This window comes from Rhinolophus hipposideros (assembly GCF_964194185.1).
Source record: "Rhinolophus hipposideros genome assembly, chromosome: 9".
Taxonomy (NCBI): domain Eukaryota; kingdom Metazoa; phylum Chordata; class Mammalia; order Chiroptera; family Rhinolophidae; genus Rhinolophus; species Rhinolophus hipposideros.
The window spans coordinates 36,810,882-36,829,129 of NC_138055.1; the positions used below are offsets into that span (position 1 = coordinate 36,810,882).

The window sequence follows — 18,248 nt, forward strand, 5'->3', positions numbered from 1 at the left end:
TAGGGAATATAGTCAATAATATTACAAATTCTTTGTCTGGTGACAGATTGAAACCACTTTTAATACCACTTTTAAGTCACAAGTTTGGTAATTAAATTATGTGTTATCTGGAATGATAAAAGGGGTTCCTAATCCAACATTTTCTAGTGTACCAGTAATAAAAAGCCTTAAAGACACAAGTGACAATCAAAGGCTATTCTTAAAATTATTTGGGAAACTAGAAATATCTTTTTATGTTAAATTTGAAATACGTTCTGTTATTGTAAAGGATTATTTCATGATTTAAATAGCATTAATGTCTACAAATAAGATTACTAAACTTTATAAACTATAATAAAATTAACTAGAAAAATGTTTTAAAATTCTATTTGTACTATGTCAGTGGTTATAAAACTACTTTGAGAAAATAGTTTCTACCTACCTTTTTTGCTTTGGGACCCTAAAATTTGGAAAAACAAAAGAATTGATAATTTTTTTAAAATTCAGATACATATATATTTTAATAAAAGTACCATCACTATGTAAGATGCTAAATTTAGGAGAAGCTGGGTAAAGAGTATAAGAGAAGTCTGTTTCATCTTTGCAATTTTTCTGTAAATCTAAAATTATCTTAAAATAAAGTCTTTTAAAAAAGAATTCAGACAAAACTAGAAGAGTGTCTAGGAAAAACTAGAATAAAATAGTTCACCCACTGAAGCATCTTTTTATTACGTTTTACACTCTTTCTTATGACAAACCCCCAATGATCCCTGTTTAATGAAATGCCCTATCACTAAACAAAATGCCACTCAGAAAGGCACTAGTTTAAAGGGTTCCAAAGAACAATGTCATGACTAAGTATTGGTATTAATGTCAAGTTTGAAAGTGTGGGAATGATCTCATAAAAAATAATCTTTCTGCAAAATTAGATTGCTTATTTTATTAAAAAGAGAACCAGTTACTTAAAGCAGACAAAGCTATGAAGATTCTGTTTAGCAATGTGTGGAAATTATTTTGGAAAGCACAGTATTTTAATAAATATTTACAATTGCAAGTATTTTTCAGTTACACTACTTATAATTTCCTGATCTGATTTACGTGCCCATTAGATTTCTGGTAAGGAATTTGTAGAAAATCAAGTGACTCTAAGATTACGCAGGTTCCACATTTGAAGATTTAAAAGGAGAAATTACTGGTTCAAAACAAAAGATTATCACTGTGTAAAACATAAATAATAAAATTGACCAACAGCAGATTATATCTTCTTAAAAAGTTCATATATTTCATTGATTCATTCAACAGATATTTATTAATGATTTACACACAAGGTGCTCTAAGATGCTGGAGATGATATAGACAGGAATAGAAAAGACTTTGCTCTCTTAAAATTTTTACAAATGGGTTCTATTTTTATTATCATATGTGCTATCAATTAATAGTTAACATACTTCTACCTTGAAATAAGTACTATACAGCTGAGTATGTAAATAAGATTGCCCCTGTTCTTAAGTAGCCATATTTTAAAGATGGGCAAACTGTCATCTCTCACTAGTGCTTTTAATGTGAAACATGTTTGAGATAGGTACACATCCTCACCTCTCTGCAAATCATAAGAGCATCAGGTAGTTTAATCATGCTCAAAGTTCAGAAGACATAACAATCACCTGGGATGCTTGGATAAAAATGCATATATCTGAGCTAAAAGTATACACCCTCACTTTCTTCCCATTGTGATTCAGTAGATATTATGGGTTGTACTGTGGTCCCCTCAAAATTCATCTGTTGAAGTCCTATCCCCTAATACCTCAGCATTTTACCTTATTTGGAATTAAGAGTTGTTGTTGATGTAACAAGTTAAATTAAAATGAAATCATACTGGAATACGGTGGGCCTCTAATGCAATATGACGGGTATCCTTATAAAAAGGGGATATTGGGACAGACATGCAAATAGGGAGAATGCCATGTGAAGATTGGAGTTATGTTGCCACAAGCCAGGATAAGAACTACCTACCAGATTCTAGGAGGCAGGTCTGAACAGATCCCTCCCTAGCACCTACAAAGGGAGCATAGCCCTGGCAACACCTTGATCTTGGACTTCTAGCCTCCAGAACTGGGAAACAATACGGTTCTATTGTTTAAGCCACTTAGTTTGTGGTACTTTGTTACTTGGTAGCCCTAGTCTGTTCCTGGAATCTGCATTTTCACAAGTATTCCAGGTGTGTTAGAAGCAGACGTTCCAAGAACATTTTGAGAAACATTGGTATAGGGACCTAAGAAGAAACTTATCTCATTGGAAAATAATAAATGGGTGCTTATCGTTCCCTCAATTAATCAAGTTTCAAGTTGGCTTAAAGCCTATTTACTTTGCTCTCCCTGACATGAAAGTTCTTTACTACCTATTTCTTCCTCACACTTCTGGTAAACTCATATTCATAATTTAAAGCACACCTTGAAAGCACTGCTCCTCCCTTCCCTCGTCTTCCCCACCCCTTTCATCATTTTAAACTTCGTTACTCATTGCAGACACTTCAATCGTTATAGTTATAAAACTGTATTGTAATTACTTTGTTTAGTCTGTCTCCCCCACAGGAAGGGGTTGTAATACTCATGTTTGTATCCTTGACTTGAAGCCTGGCACCAAGCACAAAGAATGAACTCTATATTTTCCTGTAATTAATGAATTAAATAATTAACTTCCACTTCCTCTGATTTTAATCACAGAAAAAGATGGAAGTCACATTCTTTTTTAAAAATGGGAAAAGAGATGATCTTATAGTTACACGTTGGCCTGTGTTCTTGGAGAAGACAGCTGAGGAGCGCAGAAAAACAAAACAAGAAGCTGTATCATACTTAATAAATTCAGGGCAGGCTGTGTACCTTGAATCAAAAACCAATGTATCCACAAAAGATAACATAAAAGTAACTTTTCAACACAGCATAAATTCAACAGCATTTAATTAACTGCAAATAATCTTATTTGCCCATCTAACATGCTGAGGAGATATAAAAACACATTTCTGCCAAGTTGCAATAAAAAAGCAATTGAATGGGAACGTCTATCATAATTGGAAGTTACAACCGTGTTTCCCTGGAAATAAAACCTGGTCTTATATTGTTTCCCACACATTAGAGCTCAGGGTCAGGGGATGTCATCCTGAAAAGTCATGCTGGGCTTATTTTCCAGTTAGGTCTTATTCTCCGGGAAACAGGGTAAGTTGAGACCAACTTTTAAACCTAGTAACAGTGCGAGGTTAGGACACCACTTGACCGCAAGGGACTCCCACCTATCTGCCTGATCCTGGACACGGGAAGGCCACAGGTCATGGGAAGGCGCGACCCAAGGGTATAACTAAGACAGGCTCTTATTACATCATGTAACACCGGTGAAGGGGAATCAGTGCTCGCCCCTTCCCCTGGTTCTCCCATTTTTTTCCTGCTCACCATCCTGAGGGAAGCGCGACCTCAGCCGTCTGCAAAGTCGGAGCTAAGTGGTGTGGACAGACGCTCTCGGGTTGTCAGGACGACAAGCCCCGCCCACTTGCGCCCCAGGAACAAAGCGCCGAGCTGCCCGGCAGGTTCTGCGCAGGCGCGCTGGCTTCTTCCGGACAGTGCCCCGCCCCCTCCCCGCCACAGGTTGCCCTCCCTCCAGCCCTCACCCTGCGGCGTGGTTGACGGACCGAGTGGTGGAAGCAGTCTGAATCTTTTACGGCTGTGGCGGGGGCCGAAAAGTGCGTGAGTGCCGCTGCGGGCGTGTTTTGTCTTATTCCGGATCCTGGGGTCTGGAAGCGGTGACGTAGGCTCCGAGAGGACCGCCGGGTGTGGGAAAGGGTTTCTGAGCGTCCTCTGACGTGGGCGGTCTCGCTCCGTGTCCCTGGAGTGTGTTGGGCGAACCTTCCTGTGAGCTTGTCCGGAAGGACGGGGGCCGCCGGCGACGCGATTAGGTCCAGCGACTGACACCCGAGTCGGATGCCTGGGTCACCACAGCCTAGGCCGGCGGGGTGACGGGGCTCACTTGGCAATTTAGGTAAAGAGGTAAATTGGCTCTAAGTGGGTTGCTTATTTTGAAATGAATGACCTTCGGATTCTTCTCCCGCACGTGCTTCTGTTTACTTCCTGAACGAGGTATATTCCGTTTCTTCCTAAGCCGCTGTAAACAGGAACTGGAAATGATTTGAAGCAATTCCTGGCTCAAGTATTACTTACAGATGAAGGTCGCGGAGTCCTAGCAAGACTCAGTGTTATCTGCCCAAGGTCACACATTTTAATAGCCAGTGGCACAGTCTTCAGAATTTCAGTCGCCTCCCCAAATGAAGAAACACTGGCGACTTAGACCAACAGAAAACTAACTGAGCGCCTTCCACAGCCTAACTGAATTCTCTGATTTGAGGACCTAAATGAACATCAACCATAAATGGAACAAATTGGCATTGTGCCCCCCCCCCCCGGATAGGATGCAATGGAACGAACAAACTGTCACGTCTGTAGTATTTTTGCCCAAACTACACAACCTGAATCTAGTTAGAACATCAAAACGAGACACATTCTACAGAATAAATGGGCAATGTGTAATTTTGGATTGGCTCCTTTTGCGGTATGAAGGGCTTTTTTAGGACAATTGCTAAAATGTGAAGGGGCTGACAGGAGTAACACGGCAGGGTCACCTTCCTGATTCTGATGAGGGTTGTATTCTTCTGTAGGAAGAAGTCCTTGTCCATAGGAAATACACTCTAAAGCTTGTGCCGTCCAGTGTGGCAGCAACTAAGTCACGGGCACCTATAAGCACTTACAAGGTAGCTAGCGTGACACCTTGAAATAATATTTTGAATAAAAATATATTAAAATAATTATTTTTAATGTGGATTACTAGAAAATGTAAAATTACATTGGTGGCTCACATTCTATTTCTATTGGACAGCTCTGCAAAGTATTCAGGCTGATGGGACAGCATTTTAGCAGCTTCTTAAATAGTTCAGGAAAAAGGATTATTAGTACTGTTGTTAATCCTAGTAAATTTGCTGCAAGACAAATTATTTAATGGGAGACAAAAAGTATAAAAGTTTTCTTAGGTCACTGGGAAAATGGGAATTATAGAATTTTCAGGGAGATTGCAAATGACAGTAACATTTACTTTGGGCCTATCAAGAACTAAATGCTTATGATGTTAGGAATTTTATGACTTAATCCCCACAATCGTAACAAGTATTGGGCATTATTTTCTACGTTTAGGCCATCAGGGTGTCTAAGAAGCTGCCTCCCTAGCAGCATTAACACATTACACATATTAGCTCACTGGATGTTGCCAGCTCCCTCATGTAACCCCTTATGGGTTGTTCATGTGGCCTCTTCACCACTAATCTTATTTGCCCATCTAACATTAACTGGGAGCCTGGCTTGGCTCATACCAGTTTCTCCTATTCTAGCCTTTCTAGGATGACACGCTTCTAGATTTGATCAGGCCTCTATGTCCTCCTAACAGATCTGGCTTTGCCTTCAGAGCAGAATAAATACAATCTTCCTTTAGATAAAGAAAACTGAGGCTCAGGAAGGTTAAGTTACCTGTATATTATATAGCTGAGATTCAAATGTACCATGTTTCTCCGAAAATAAGACCTAACCAGACAATCAGTTCTAATGCATCTTTTGGAGCAAAAGTTGAATGTAGTAAAATAAGACCAGGTCTTATAAGACGCATTCGAGCTATTGTCCAGCCAGGTCTTATTTTCGGGGAAACACTAGTCTAATTCATTCTACTCTGGTGTAAAAGGATGTACGTGTACATAACCTACCTCTAACAATCCATTTTCTCTCATTCCCTCATAGGACTTGTCACAATTCATAATTATCTTGTTTGCTTATTATGTTTCCCTCAGGCAATGTTAGTTCTGTGAGAAAAGGTATTCTATCTGACATGTTTATAGCTATATCCCAGTCCCTGGAACACAACAGCGCTCAAAATATTAATTGGATGAAAGTTAGCCTCTTCCCAATTATGTAAAATCTTTTCTCTTTGCTTTTCTTTTCTTTTTGACTGTAAGTTATTTGCAAAAAATTTTCATTTCTTTAGGTATGCTATGTATAAAAGGATATTTTCCATGACAAATGAAAATGGCCAGTTCTTTAAGAAGAGAAGTATTGAATCTTTATAAAAATGTAAGTAATTACATTGCCAATTTTATAAATGTTTCTATACGACACGGATTGTTGAGAAATATATAATCTTTTTTTTTTAAGCTGCTGTACCTTGGACGAGACTATCCAAAAGGAGCAGACTATTTTAAAAGGCGTCTGAAGAATGTTTTCCTTAAAAACAAAGATGTAAAGGACCCAGAGAAGATCAAAGAACTTATTGCACGGGGCGAATTTGTAATGAAAGAGCTAGAAGCTTTGTATTTCCTTAGGAAATACAGAGCTATGAAACAACGCTATTATTCAGATACCAATGAAACTAACTGATCATTACTGTATTTGACTGAAAATCAGTGCCAGCTGTTTAACAAATACTATGAAAATAATTCCAACTTAAAATGGCAAGACACATCATATACACATCATATAAACAACACCTAGGCTGCCTTATTGAACTAAAATAATTTCAGCTTCTATTCATACTGAGAGCTTTATTAGCAACCTTTTACGTTCAATTTTTATAATAGCAATTTAGCTACTAATGTTCCCAACTACTAATTGTAAATAAATGAGCACCAATTCTAAATGAAAAGACTATGAACTTTAAATAGCTTTTCTAACTTAATAGATTTTTGCCAATTATTCTTAGCCCACTTCTCCATTTTACTGACAGTGCCACTTAATTCCTATTTAACTAGGCAAAATAATTTATTGCACATTTATTCCTTTAACTTTTGAAGGAGTACCTTATTTTTGACCCTATTTGGTACATTAACAAGGTTCACTACAAAACAAATAGCACCTGGTCATGATTTAAGTGCAGTTCTAAACATAATAATATATGGAGTAAGATTACTACTGATCTTGAAATAACCCTGGTTCCCAGTTGATGGTAGATGGACAAATAAGACTGGTGAAGAGCAAACAACCCATACGAGGGTTACGTGAGCTGGCAACATCCAGTGGGGTAGATGATACTTCTTTATGTGTAATTCATTAATGCTGCTAGAGTGGCAGCTCCTTAAAGACACCATGACAATCTGCCAATGGTTGGCATCACATACATACCTATTCAATACTTCCATTATTTTGCTGTTGGCTCCCTTTGGGCCTTAAAACAAATCATCTGTTGTGTATCAATTACCTTCTTTGATAAAAGTAATAATGTTATTCTATTCATTTGTCATAAAGGCAGATCTGTTTTGTATCCACTTCTAAATGAGTTAAGGGACTTAAACCTAAGATAGTCTTATGTTTAAGCAAAATCTAAACCTTTACATAATGTTCACAACACCTTTCATAAATAAAGAATATTTCTAACTTACAAGCTGCAAAAAGAAAAGATTTACTAATATATAATAGTGTCTGTGGCTTATGTACTATTCCTTATCAATTGTGGGGCAATTGTTTCAAATTTCTACCAAGAAATACACACTATCATAGTCACCATAACTATTTTTATTACATTACAATAATTAGGAGCAGTACAGTTCATGACAAAAATATTACAAATTTCAGATCACTTCACAGCACATACTCCTATAAACATTTAAAAGTTAATTTTAATTAAAAGAGTGGTCATTTTTAAATGTAATGTTTGATATGACCAACATTCCTAGGTCTGCGCAACCAAATGATGGAAAACAACTGGATCACACTGCATATGTCCCACACAAAAAAAAGCACAATATACAAAATGTGCATGTTTCAGTTTACACTATACAAAAATAGTTAAAATACATTCCAGGTAAACATGTTACATTAAGAAATAGTACTAGTAAGAAATTGGCACTCAAAGGAAAAATGCAAAAGTATTTTCAACATGAAAACACAAGACAGTGGAACTGGAAACTTTTGGATAAAACATTACATAACCCATTTTGCTGTATGGGGAGGGGGAGCCTCTGTAATTGACATTTCTGCAAGTAATAACTTTGTTTTTCCTAAATTCATCTAAATTACCTAGCATCATCCCAAACAGGCACTTAAAACTATTAAACTAAAGTAGGTATTAATCTAGTTATGACTATAAGAGCTGATATGAACATACTAGAAAGAAATAATTTTCATTTTCTAAAGGAATTTATAGCTACTAGTTGTATGCTGTTCAATTTACCAATGCAGATTTCATGCTACCCAATATTAACACAGAAGTTATTAAATATAAATTCAGTTTTATAGTATCTGATGGGTTAAAAATCAAGAATCATCAAGAAATTATTACTTTTTGACAAATGTAAATACAGTTTATACTGCCTACACAAAAACCTAGAAAAAAATGGCTAGAAAAAAAAAATCACTGGAATACAAATGAGATGAACATGTGCAAACTGCAACTTTAACACAATGTTTCTCTATATATTAGGACAAAATTGTGCAATGGTGGCAAAGGTTTTGATAACCTCTAATAAAAGTCAGGTTCCAAATTCCTGTGCAGTGTGACTCAGTTAAAATAGAGCCTAGAATTCCTAATTGGGAATATTCACTCAAATTATACTACATACTTCTGCTACATTCTTCCACAAACATATTAATGACTAACACTATGTAATTTAGCATTTTTTTCAACTTCAACAAAGATTTTTATCTTTAAGGCTGTATTAATTAGATAGCATTTATGTTATTTCTAAAATCATCTCTCTCCTTTTAAAATCTATAAAAACAAACCTTTTGTCAAATCATTCAAAATTCACATAATAAAGGATCATTACCACTGCCTGAAAAAAATTGCCCAGCTATATCAAAAATCCGAGAGTCCTAAAAATCCCCTCATTCAGTAATGGACTGTGATTATTGAAGTATGGCCATTTCTTCTCTTGTGTAAAAATAAGAGGTACTATGTTAAGTCTTAACATCCTACCTAATGTTCCATGAACCTATAGTTTAGCATAGAATTTCAGAAATCATTGATTTTTACACAAGCTTCCTTTTCTGTGAATTAGTTCAGGCATCTGTTTATTCAGACCCAGATAAACAAAACTATTTTAGAATTCAATATTTGATTTTAAAAGTATTTTAATTACTTGTAGAAAGAGACCAACTAGAGTATTACATACTTGGGAATTTTAATATTATCTGACATACAACTTAATGTGTACTATAACTGTTCCAATAGAATCACACAATTATGCCAAATAAAAATACAATCAAGTTTACTCCTTTAAAACAATTAAGTAAGGTGACATATAAAGAAGCTTGACTAAAGTTACATTGGAATCAGAGCAAAATGACTACTCCAGAACTGGAAGAAAACTTAGAGACCAAATCCCTTCCTTACTAAACTAAAATATGCATTATGTTTTCTCTGGGTCATGTGCCAAATGCCTCATGAAGATATTACACGCCACGCTAGAATATAAGTGCTACTTTAGGATATACATTATATCCCTTATACCATAATATCCCCAGTGCCTTGTGTCGTGCCTGGCACTTAATAGGCACTCAAATATTTGTTGAATAAAAGAACTGTGCTAAAAAGTAAGCCCTATGCATTAAAATTCAAAGTATTTTTCATTGTAAGATTTTAGTTATTAAAAAAACACAATGTATCACTGTTATCCGGACTAGTTCTAATTATAGATTATCTAAGGAATTCTTTCAGCACTATCTTTATTAAATTCTTCCACTGGAGAGGGTTCTGTCTACTCACTGCATGAAAATTCCTACGTAGTCAATAATGGACCAGGCAGAGAAGAGATGATCAAGATTAAATTGCTGTATCCACCACCTGAAAATTACCTATTAGGTCAATTGCCATTATAGTATCTGTCAAATGATGTAGAGCTAGAGGAAATAAGATGTAGGGCATTTTGATGTGACCTGGTAGGAAGCTTTCCAGAAGATATCCAAAGCAGCAATAAATCTTGAGGTTAGGGGAATTAGAAGTATTAAAAGAAAGAGAATCAGGTCATGGGTCATGGAGAAGGGTAAGCAGGCAAGATGGCACTAATATGGGAGAGGAGTCCTGAAACAGAACGGAGGGTATTCAAAAAAAAACTCCACCTCTTGCACAATTTTGCCTACGACTGGCACTAAAGATGATAACACAGGTAAAAGTTACAGATGGTGCTGAGACTGACAAACAGGTATATTTTAATGTAAACTGAATGTAAATCACATGGTAAGGCTAGCTACATAGCCTTGAGATGACTTAACATGAAGAAATGTAAGTGATTTGCCCCAAATCGGAGTTATAAAAAAATCTAAGTCACCTTCCTCCTGGTCCAGTGATATTTTCATACCATCTCACTTCGGACATTTTAAAATAAGTAACATTTTAAATGCACTGAAAGAATCATTTTGTCAATTTAGCTATTTTAAGCATTAGATATTCTTAAATATAGGACTGTAAAGTATTTATGAAATACTGGAGACTTTGAAACTTTTTCACTTCATTGTTTAAAAACAAAGTCTTGCCCTACCCCCACCCCCAAATCTCATTTAAAATAATTTTTTTAAAAGTTCTGTTGTATTTTTTTAAGTGATGTTCCCGACCTGTTAGCAGAACCACCACATAGTGAGAATGTATCTTGCTGAGCTAGCCAAACCCCCTCCTAGTCCCCATTTTTGACTAACCAACGCATGACAACAGTGGGAGACTATCGGGATGCAGTCCCTACTATGAAACTCTCAAAGAAGCTCAAAGTTCACACAGCGTCTCACCTTCAACCTTGGTCTTTTCAACACCCCCTAAGCTAATTGGCCTAAGTCAAAATTAAAATCACTTTAAAATGACTACCAGAATTAAAATTATTTTGAAAGACTGAACTTCAAGAAAAGATTTCAAGTTATGCTAAGCAAAAGCAATATGACACAGGGAGACTACATTTAATTCCTAGGAGAATTTTTATACATTTAAAAACGTTTTCAATTATTACAAAAATTTACTAGCATGTAAATATAGCCCCCAAATGGTTGCTAATCTTTATTACATACTGGGCTTGCCTTAGCAGGAAAAGCTATTCAGAGTATTATAGGAATTTAATGTGGAAAGTAAATGGCCTTTTAATATTTTCCATTGACTTGTATTTTTTTCCATTTTTTCCATTTTTATAGAAAAAATATAATATTTGGGGGAACATGACTATGACAAATACCAGTGGAAAGAGGAAGAAACCTTTGTGAACAGTGTAACTTTACATTCATTAAGCATGACTGAAACTAGAGGACATGATGCCTACAAGGTGAATCTACAGGAAGCCCAGAAATTCGTGTTCCCTCAATGTTTTGGTAAAACCAACCATGAAATCTCAACTGAAGTTACAATTAGTAATTAATCCATATATGTGACTACATAAAATACAGAATAGGGATGATTCAAAACTTCATTAATTTGTTTCACACCAAAGTTCACAATTGGTAAGAAAAATAGGAAGTAATAAACTGCATGCACCAAAAATCCCAAGACAGAAATCTCAGGTATACAGTTTCTTTTTTGTAGTTCAAAAACCAAAACTCAGGGAATACTGGCACTTAGAGGAAAAAAGTTTCCACTGTCATTTTAAAATAAGCATTCAAGATAAAAGCTAACAGATTGGATGGAGCAGAAAGAAAATTAGGTAATGCTAAAACAAATGCTAATAATTTAGTGTAATGTACAAAAATTATTACTTTTACTTAAGTATGCCTTAAGAAAAAAGTACAAATTGTATTTACATAATTATACACTTTGTCTTCGACTTCTTTTTCTTCTTTTTACCATCTTTGCTCATCTTTTCTTTATGTTTTCGAATTTCTCGAACTAATGTATAGAAGGCATCGTCAACACCCTGAAATATATAACAAGTATTAAAATGTGAATATATATGATAGTTTGAGGTGGAGATAATAAAAAAGATATATTACTATTAGAAACATTGATATTGAGAAAGAATAAAAACACTTTACATTTCTCTTTGGGCAACTGAGTATGTATCAGACTTTTGAGATGTTTTAATGTCTTCTTCATGGATATTTTGTCAACATTATAAATGGGAACACTGATTTTCACAAAAGGCAATGAAAATTAATGGCACAGAATCTTACATAAGCTTCACAAATTACTTTTTCCCAGAACTTAATTTGCTACAAATGGTTTAATATTGACACACCTCAGTCACCAAAATCTAAATGCGTATGAGTGAATGTGTATTTACCCTTAATTATCCCTGAGTTTCTAGACATTTAGATATAAGCCATGCAAGTATATACTATTTTCATAAATATTCACAGTAACAAGATTTGAGCTCTGGTTCAATACTTATTTAAATCTAATTAAAAATTAAGAAGTAAACAGTATTTGAATATACTTTTAGTTTTCAAATAATATACTATACTAAGGCATTAGTTTCAATTCATATATTTATGTAAACAAGAAATTTAAAGTGACCCCAACATGAGACACTACTTTGAAAAATGTAATACTCTCATTTGTGGAGAAATAAGCCAAATCATTTAAATAGTGGTGTAAGTTACCAATTTGGAGACGATTCTATTTTATTTATTATTGTTTTAGTTTCTGTTTAGTATATTTATTATTCAGAAGTTTACCACATAAAGCCAAATGCTGTATCTTCAAAGAAATTTCCATTTGGTCATTTCGGCCTACATCTATTTGTGATCAAAGCTAGGTATCTAAATCAGTAATGGTTGAAAGTGATTACAAGTCAGGATAATTTTCAACCTAATAATTCATAATGTGAAAAGCAGCACTCTGAATACGGTGGTAGATTTTAAGCCTGCAATACTAAAATTATATGAGATCAATACATAAGTCAATTCTTGTTAAGTCCCCATTAAAGAGCAAATTAAATGTAAAAGCAAAATAAAAAATTAAAGAAAAAAAGAAGCCTCTACGTATTTTAAACTGTTCAATTGAGTAGTAACTTTTTTAAAAAGCCTGTTAATATGTTTTCAAACCTAGCCACTAGAGGAAATCATGTAGGGACAAATACCCAACAAAGTTTTATACATCAAGTCAATTTAAGAACAAAGAAAATTGTTTTTTCTACTCATTTTAACCACCTCTGTTGAATATATTCATATGAACACATTCGTTATCTTGAAAATAATTTAAAATTTAAAAGTGATATGATTTCTCCTTTACTGAATTACTAAAATCTTCTACAAGTAATATTTCAGAACAATAGCAAAATTAACAGGGCCTTTTCATTCAAGTTACATTTATCTAATTTTTCACAACAGATCTAAAATTCAGAAAACTATTACCAATATTTTTAAAGAAATGAATGCAGAGTGGGAATGAGAGGCTTGTTCATATTTAAACAAATAGTAGTAGGATAAAAACCAGTATTATGGATTTGAATACCAGTAAATAAAAGACCCCAATAAAGCCTCAAACCTCACTCACTGATGCTCTCCACTTTGTTATCATTACTGGCACAGCATACGGTTTTGTCTCACCCAAAGGAGAGGGTAACTGATAAGACAACTTACTAGCAATACAAGCAAGGCTTAATATATATAAACCCTCACAGTAACCTTGACAAAGAGCAAAGAACTTCAGTGATATGATAAAGAATAATTATTTTACAGCTCACCAACCCTTGACTAATTTATAATCATAAACCCTTAGAATGGGATGGAATACTTAAAAAAGGATCTAATCCAATTCCCTTACCCTTCACAAATTCCCTTTGATCACACATCCTTATGTAGTCTACTCCATTTCAACTTTTATAATGAAGGAAAAAAATGTCAATGGTATTAAAATAGTGAAGCAGATAAAATAAAAAGCCCATGATGGGTATAAAGAAGACAAATTTTAAGGTGAGAACAACACACAAGTGTTTAGGAGACAAAACCGAATTTGTTAATACTACCATCTTCTAACATTCTGATAAATACTTTAGATTCATGTTGCACTGAACTTTCTATACAATCTTACTAAAATTAAATACAATTTCAATGACTATAGAAATGTTACAATCAAAAAGGCAGTAAATTCCTTTTTTTATATGGGAACTAGTCATTCATATATATATATATAAAAGGCAAAAAAAAAGTATTCCAGTAATTATTTTGTTTAAATGCATCCATTTCAGGACTAAGAAAAACTAACTTGTATCTATTCATCATTGTCAAAGTAATTTTGTAAAAATATTTTTATTTAAAATGTTAAGTATGACCAAGTATATTTTCTTTACATAAATAAATGCTATCCATGTCCACTGAAAAACAAGGATTCATTCATCATGCCCAACAATTATTTGACATTCACACTACAGTCACTAAAAATGTATTTTCACAAATTAGAAATTTTAGAAAAGTATATACTTCTACTTTTGTTTTAAATAAAAAGGAAAGCATGAAACTTACTTTAAAAATTAAATTTAATCCCTTAAATCTGGAATGGCTACTGTAATTTAACAAGTTTAATTTTTCAAATTGCTTTGCAATGTTAAATTTTGTCACATTATTACTTCTACATTAAGTATTACTTTACACAATGATACTCAAAAAATATTAAGAATTCATAAATGTCAATAAAAATTAATGCCAGTCATGCTTTGTTTCTTCTTCTAAGTTCAACAGATTAGTATTAAACCATGTAATATCCTTTGGGACTGTGTCTACTATTCAGATGTGTATTTTACTTTTGGGAGATACATTATTTCAGACCTTAAACTTATATAATAAAGATTACCAAGGTGAAATACTGCCAATCTGTGACAACACATATGGACCTTGAAAATATCACACTAAACGAAATCAGATGGAAAAAGTCAAGAACCGTATGATTTCACTCATTTGTGGAATATAAAACTGAAAGCAACAAATGAACAAGACAAAAAAACTCACAGACAACAGTGTGGTGGTTATCAGATGGGAAAAGAGGTGGAAAGAGGTAGAAAAGGATAAAGAGTGGTCAAATATATGGTGATGAAAGGAGATCTGACTTAGGGTGGTGAACACACAATTAAAAAAAGAATAAAAACCTTTAATCAGCACAATAAGTGATATCTTACAATTTTATTTAATAGTCTCATAGAACATTTTATATTACAAACAATACACATCAAAATCTTAAGCTTTGGCAGAACTTTTGTCATCTGTTGAGTGAAATATTTTATGAGCAAGACCAAATTTAATATGGGTTGGTTCAGAAAGGAAACTGAGAAATTCCAATCAATAAATCCAACCAGGAAGCTACTATGTAGCTTCATTAGGCTATGGCCATGCAAACATTAAAAATACATGATTCTGGCTCTCTAAGATTCTACTACCATATAGGAGTCAAACATAAAAGAGACTATTTCAATTTAACATGGTAAAGGGACAGTTTACTGGACAATACATAGGAAGGGCATTATACTCAGTCTAAGGGTTTAAAGAAAGATGCTTAGAGAATAGGAGATTAGAGAATCATGAGTGTTAGCTATAATTAATAATACTAAGGGCTAAGAATATTGGCATTCCAAACAAAAGCAACAGCCAAGACTCAAGAGAAGGTAAGAAAAAAACATGGTGTTGATACATAAGGACAAAAAAATTTCAGGCAAGAGGAGTTTTTAGAGGTAAAGCCAAAGGCTGGAGGTGAAGGAAGATATTAGGAGCCATATATAACACATTATGAAATGAGATTTTATTCCATAGTCAATGACTTGATTTAAAGATAAGAGAATATTTCTTTTAAGTATTTATCTCTCTGGTTGCACTGTGAATGAAGGCTGCCACAGGTAAACCAAGTAACAGCTTATAATACTCCCAGTAAGAAATGAAAAGGGCCTGAACTAATAATGTGGTAAAAGAAAGTAACATCATAGGAATTTTCACCTCCAAATGGGGGTGAAAAAGAAGGATGTAGGAGTCATCCCAAGACTTCCACGTTTCTCACTTAGGTAAAAAGTGATGTTGATGCCATTGAGTCAGAGAACATAGGCAGTATTAGCTATTTACTTGTTAGAAAGTCCAAAAGGTAGTAAGAGGGGCCCTTTGCTACCTTTTGGCCCATTGAAACTTACTACTCTGTGCAGCTTCTCAAATGTTTTTCTCTCTAAAGCCTACGATGGAGGTAGAGTAGTCTATAGCAATCAAAACTGCCACAATTATAATTAATATCCATTAGATCAAAATTAAAAATGTACTAATTATGGAAATGAACTATAGGTTTCTTGTTTTTTTAAGGAAAGACATCTTATTTATATTTTCTTTACTTATTTATATTTTCTTTCCAAGAAAATCCTTCTTGGAAATTAAAAAAAATTTTTTTAAACTTCATTCCCCTTTTACCTTTTTCATTCCCACAACTCTCTTCCCATCTGGGATTTATCGTTTAATACTTCAAGTTAGAATCCCACAACTAGGTAGTTCTAAAGTGGTTGCTACTTTGTTACCATTGAAAGACATCAGCTTTCTGCCAAAATTAATATGCTGAACTTACCAGATTACATTACAATGCATTTTTTAATTTTCACACAGCCAGGAGTCTTTTCTTCTTTGCTGATTTTTTTCAATCTGTATTGTCGGATCTCTCTCACCAATGTATAAAAAGCATCCTCCACTCTCTGCATTGTAAAACACAACTTCTTTAAAGTCTGTTTAATTGGTAATAGTAATTTATTGGGACAGCCATGTGCAAGAAGTTTGAAATTATGTGCTTGAGAATTTCTTTATAAAAAAGACATCAGATTGTTTGAATAAAACTGGGGATGCAGTTTAAAAATATGGCTTGAATCCTGGTTTGTTCTTTAAAGTAGTTTTGTTTTGTAATGGAATTCGACTTTTTAAAAAAATTTAAATTAGCAATTAGGGGAGATTATGGAAATCTAAGAAGTGCATGTATTAGTATCTGTGTATTGATTAAAGCAATTTTGGTTTGCTAGTTATGGAGTTAATCAAAATCTAAACTGAAGTTACATTTAAATTACCGTGTTTCCTCGAAAATAAGACCTAGCCAAACAATCAGCTCTAATAAGTCTTTTGGAGCAAAAATTAATATAAGACCCAGTATTATATACACTATATATTATATTATTCCCTAGACCCAGTCTTGTATTATAGCAAAATAAGACCAGGTCTTTTATTAATTTTTGTTCCAAAAGACACATTAGAGCTGATTGTCCGGTTAGGTCTTATTTTTGGGGAAACATGGTATTTCTTTGACTTAGGGCAAGCAAGTGATTTATGTACTACTGATCCTTACCCCTCCTATTCAAACCTTGCATGGCGAGTGAGAAAAATGGTACAAGAGAGATTGTAACCTTTGTCTAGGGAAACACACACACACACACACACACACACACACACCTCAAAATAAAGTCAGGTCAAGAGACTGGAATCTTGAATTCCATCTTCAATTACAACACTATCTAGCCCATTTGTAGGGTCAACAAGTGGAGCTGAAACTGGGACTTTTGTGGGTGGATTAACTACTAAATAACCTCCCTTTTATTTAGTTATTTAAATAAAAATGCTAAACGAGGGCTGTTCACCATAATATGAAAACATGAATTGTTTAAAATACACAGAACAGTAACAATGCATTCTGTATCCTTATCACAAATCTTAAAAATAATTTTTAGAACAGTATCCAATTATACCTGCCTTATATCTTGTATTCTAATTTAAATATTCTAAACAAAGGGGATTTCTCTTGCTTAAGGCTATGGAAACAAAAATATGACAACAAACACAATCATATATGGCTAAATAGAGACCAACAGTTTTTAATGTCTTTTCCAGTCCAGAAATTAGGCAGTAGCCAATGGGGACAAAGTGTTTACTTAACTGTACCGCTAGTTTATCCAGAAAAACATACCACCAAAGTAGAAGCTTATATCTAAAAGAGAAAGACACTCAAATATTAATGTACATATGGTGCAAATTAACTTAGGAGATGTAATATTTGTGATTATTCTCAAAGAAAGATATAAATGTTTAGGAAAGCTGGTATACTTTACTGCACATTTAACTTAATCTGTTTATTCAATTTTAGTTTTTAGGAATGAATTACTCACTATGTGGACTGGAATATTTCAACTCTCTGGGATTGGTAACATCAGGTCTTTCTATGACCCAAATGCGACCAAATGGAACCAGCACCTAAATAGCTAGTACATATCAAATGTATGATTTGTCGTTTTAAATTCAACCAGGCCCAGAAAATCAGCCATTTAAGTATTAACTGAAGTAAGTCGACAG

General features: G+C 34.1%; 3 protein-coding genes across 7 annotated transcripts in view; 1 reads left to right on the plus strand and 2 right to left on the minus strand.

Annotated features, from left to right (window-relative positions):
- The window catches only part of DNAI7 (dynein axonemal intermediate chain 7), a gene marked incomplete at its 3' end in the record, with an annotated part of 66,340 nt that extends 62,829 nt beyond the window's left edge, over positions 1-3,511 (minus strand). The window contains exons 1-2 of one of the 2 annotated variants that reach the window (XM_081059252.1): positions 3,423-3,511; positions 422-439 (exon numbers count right to left, since the gene is read on the minus strand). In XM_081059252.1, coding sequence (XP_080915378.1) covers positions 422-439; positions 3,423-3,425 — 21 coding nt within the window. In that variant the 5' untranslated portion in view covers positions 3,426-3,511. The remainder of the gene's footprint in view (positions 1-421; positions 440-3,422) is intronic. The other variant, XM_081059253.1, reaches the window with a different exon arrangement.
- An 84-nt stretch (positions 3,512-3,595) lies between these two features.
- Positions 3,596-7,563, plus strand: ETFRF1 (electron transfer flavoprotein regulatory factor 1). Of its 2 annotated transcripts, none has more exons than XM_081060656.1 (3): positions 3,596-3,709; positions 6,046-6,131; positions 6,213-7,563. In XM_081060656.1, exons 2-3 carry the CDS (start codon positions 6,081-6,083, stop codon positions 6,432-6,434), a joined length of 273 nt encoding a protein of 90 aa, XP_080916782.1. In that variant the 5' UTR covers positions 3,596-3,709; positions 6,046-6,080; the 3' UTR covers positions 6,435-7,563. The 2 variants fall into 2 exon arrangements, with proteins under 2 accessions (XP_080916782.1, XP_080916783.1); XM_081060657.1 differs by having other exon boundaries at positions 3,652-4,005.
- The window catches only part of KRAS (KRAS proto-oncogene, GTPase), a 38,861-nt gene continuing 28,157 nt past the window's right edge, over positions 7,545-18,248 (minus strand). For 2 of the 3 annotated variants that reach the window (XM_081060654.1, XM_081060653.1), the window contains one exon: positions 7,545-11,875. In XM_081060654.1, coding sequence (XP_080916780.1) covers positions 11,759-11,875 — 117 coding nt within the window. In that variant the 3' untranslated portion in view covers positions 7,545-11,758. Of the gene's footprint in view, positions 11,876-16,488; positions 16,613-18,248 lie in introns of all 3 variants that reach the window. The other variant, XM_081060655.1, reaches the window with a different exon arrangement.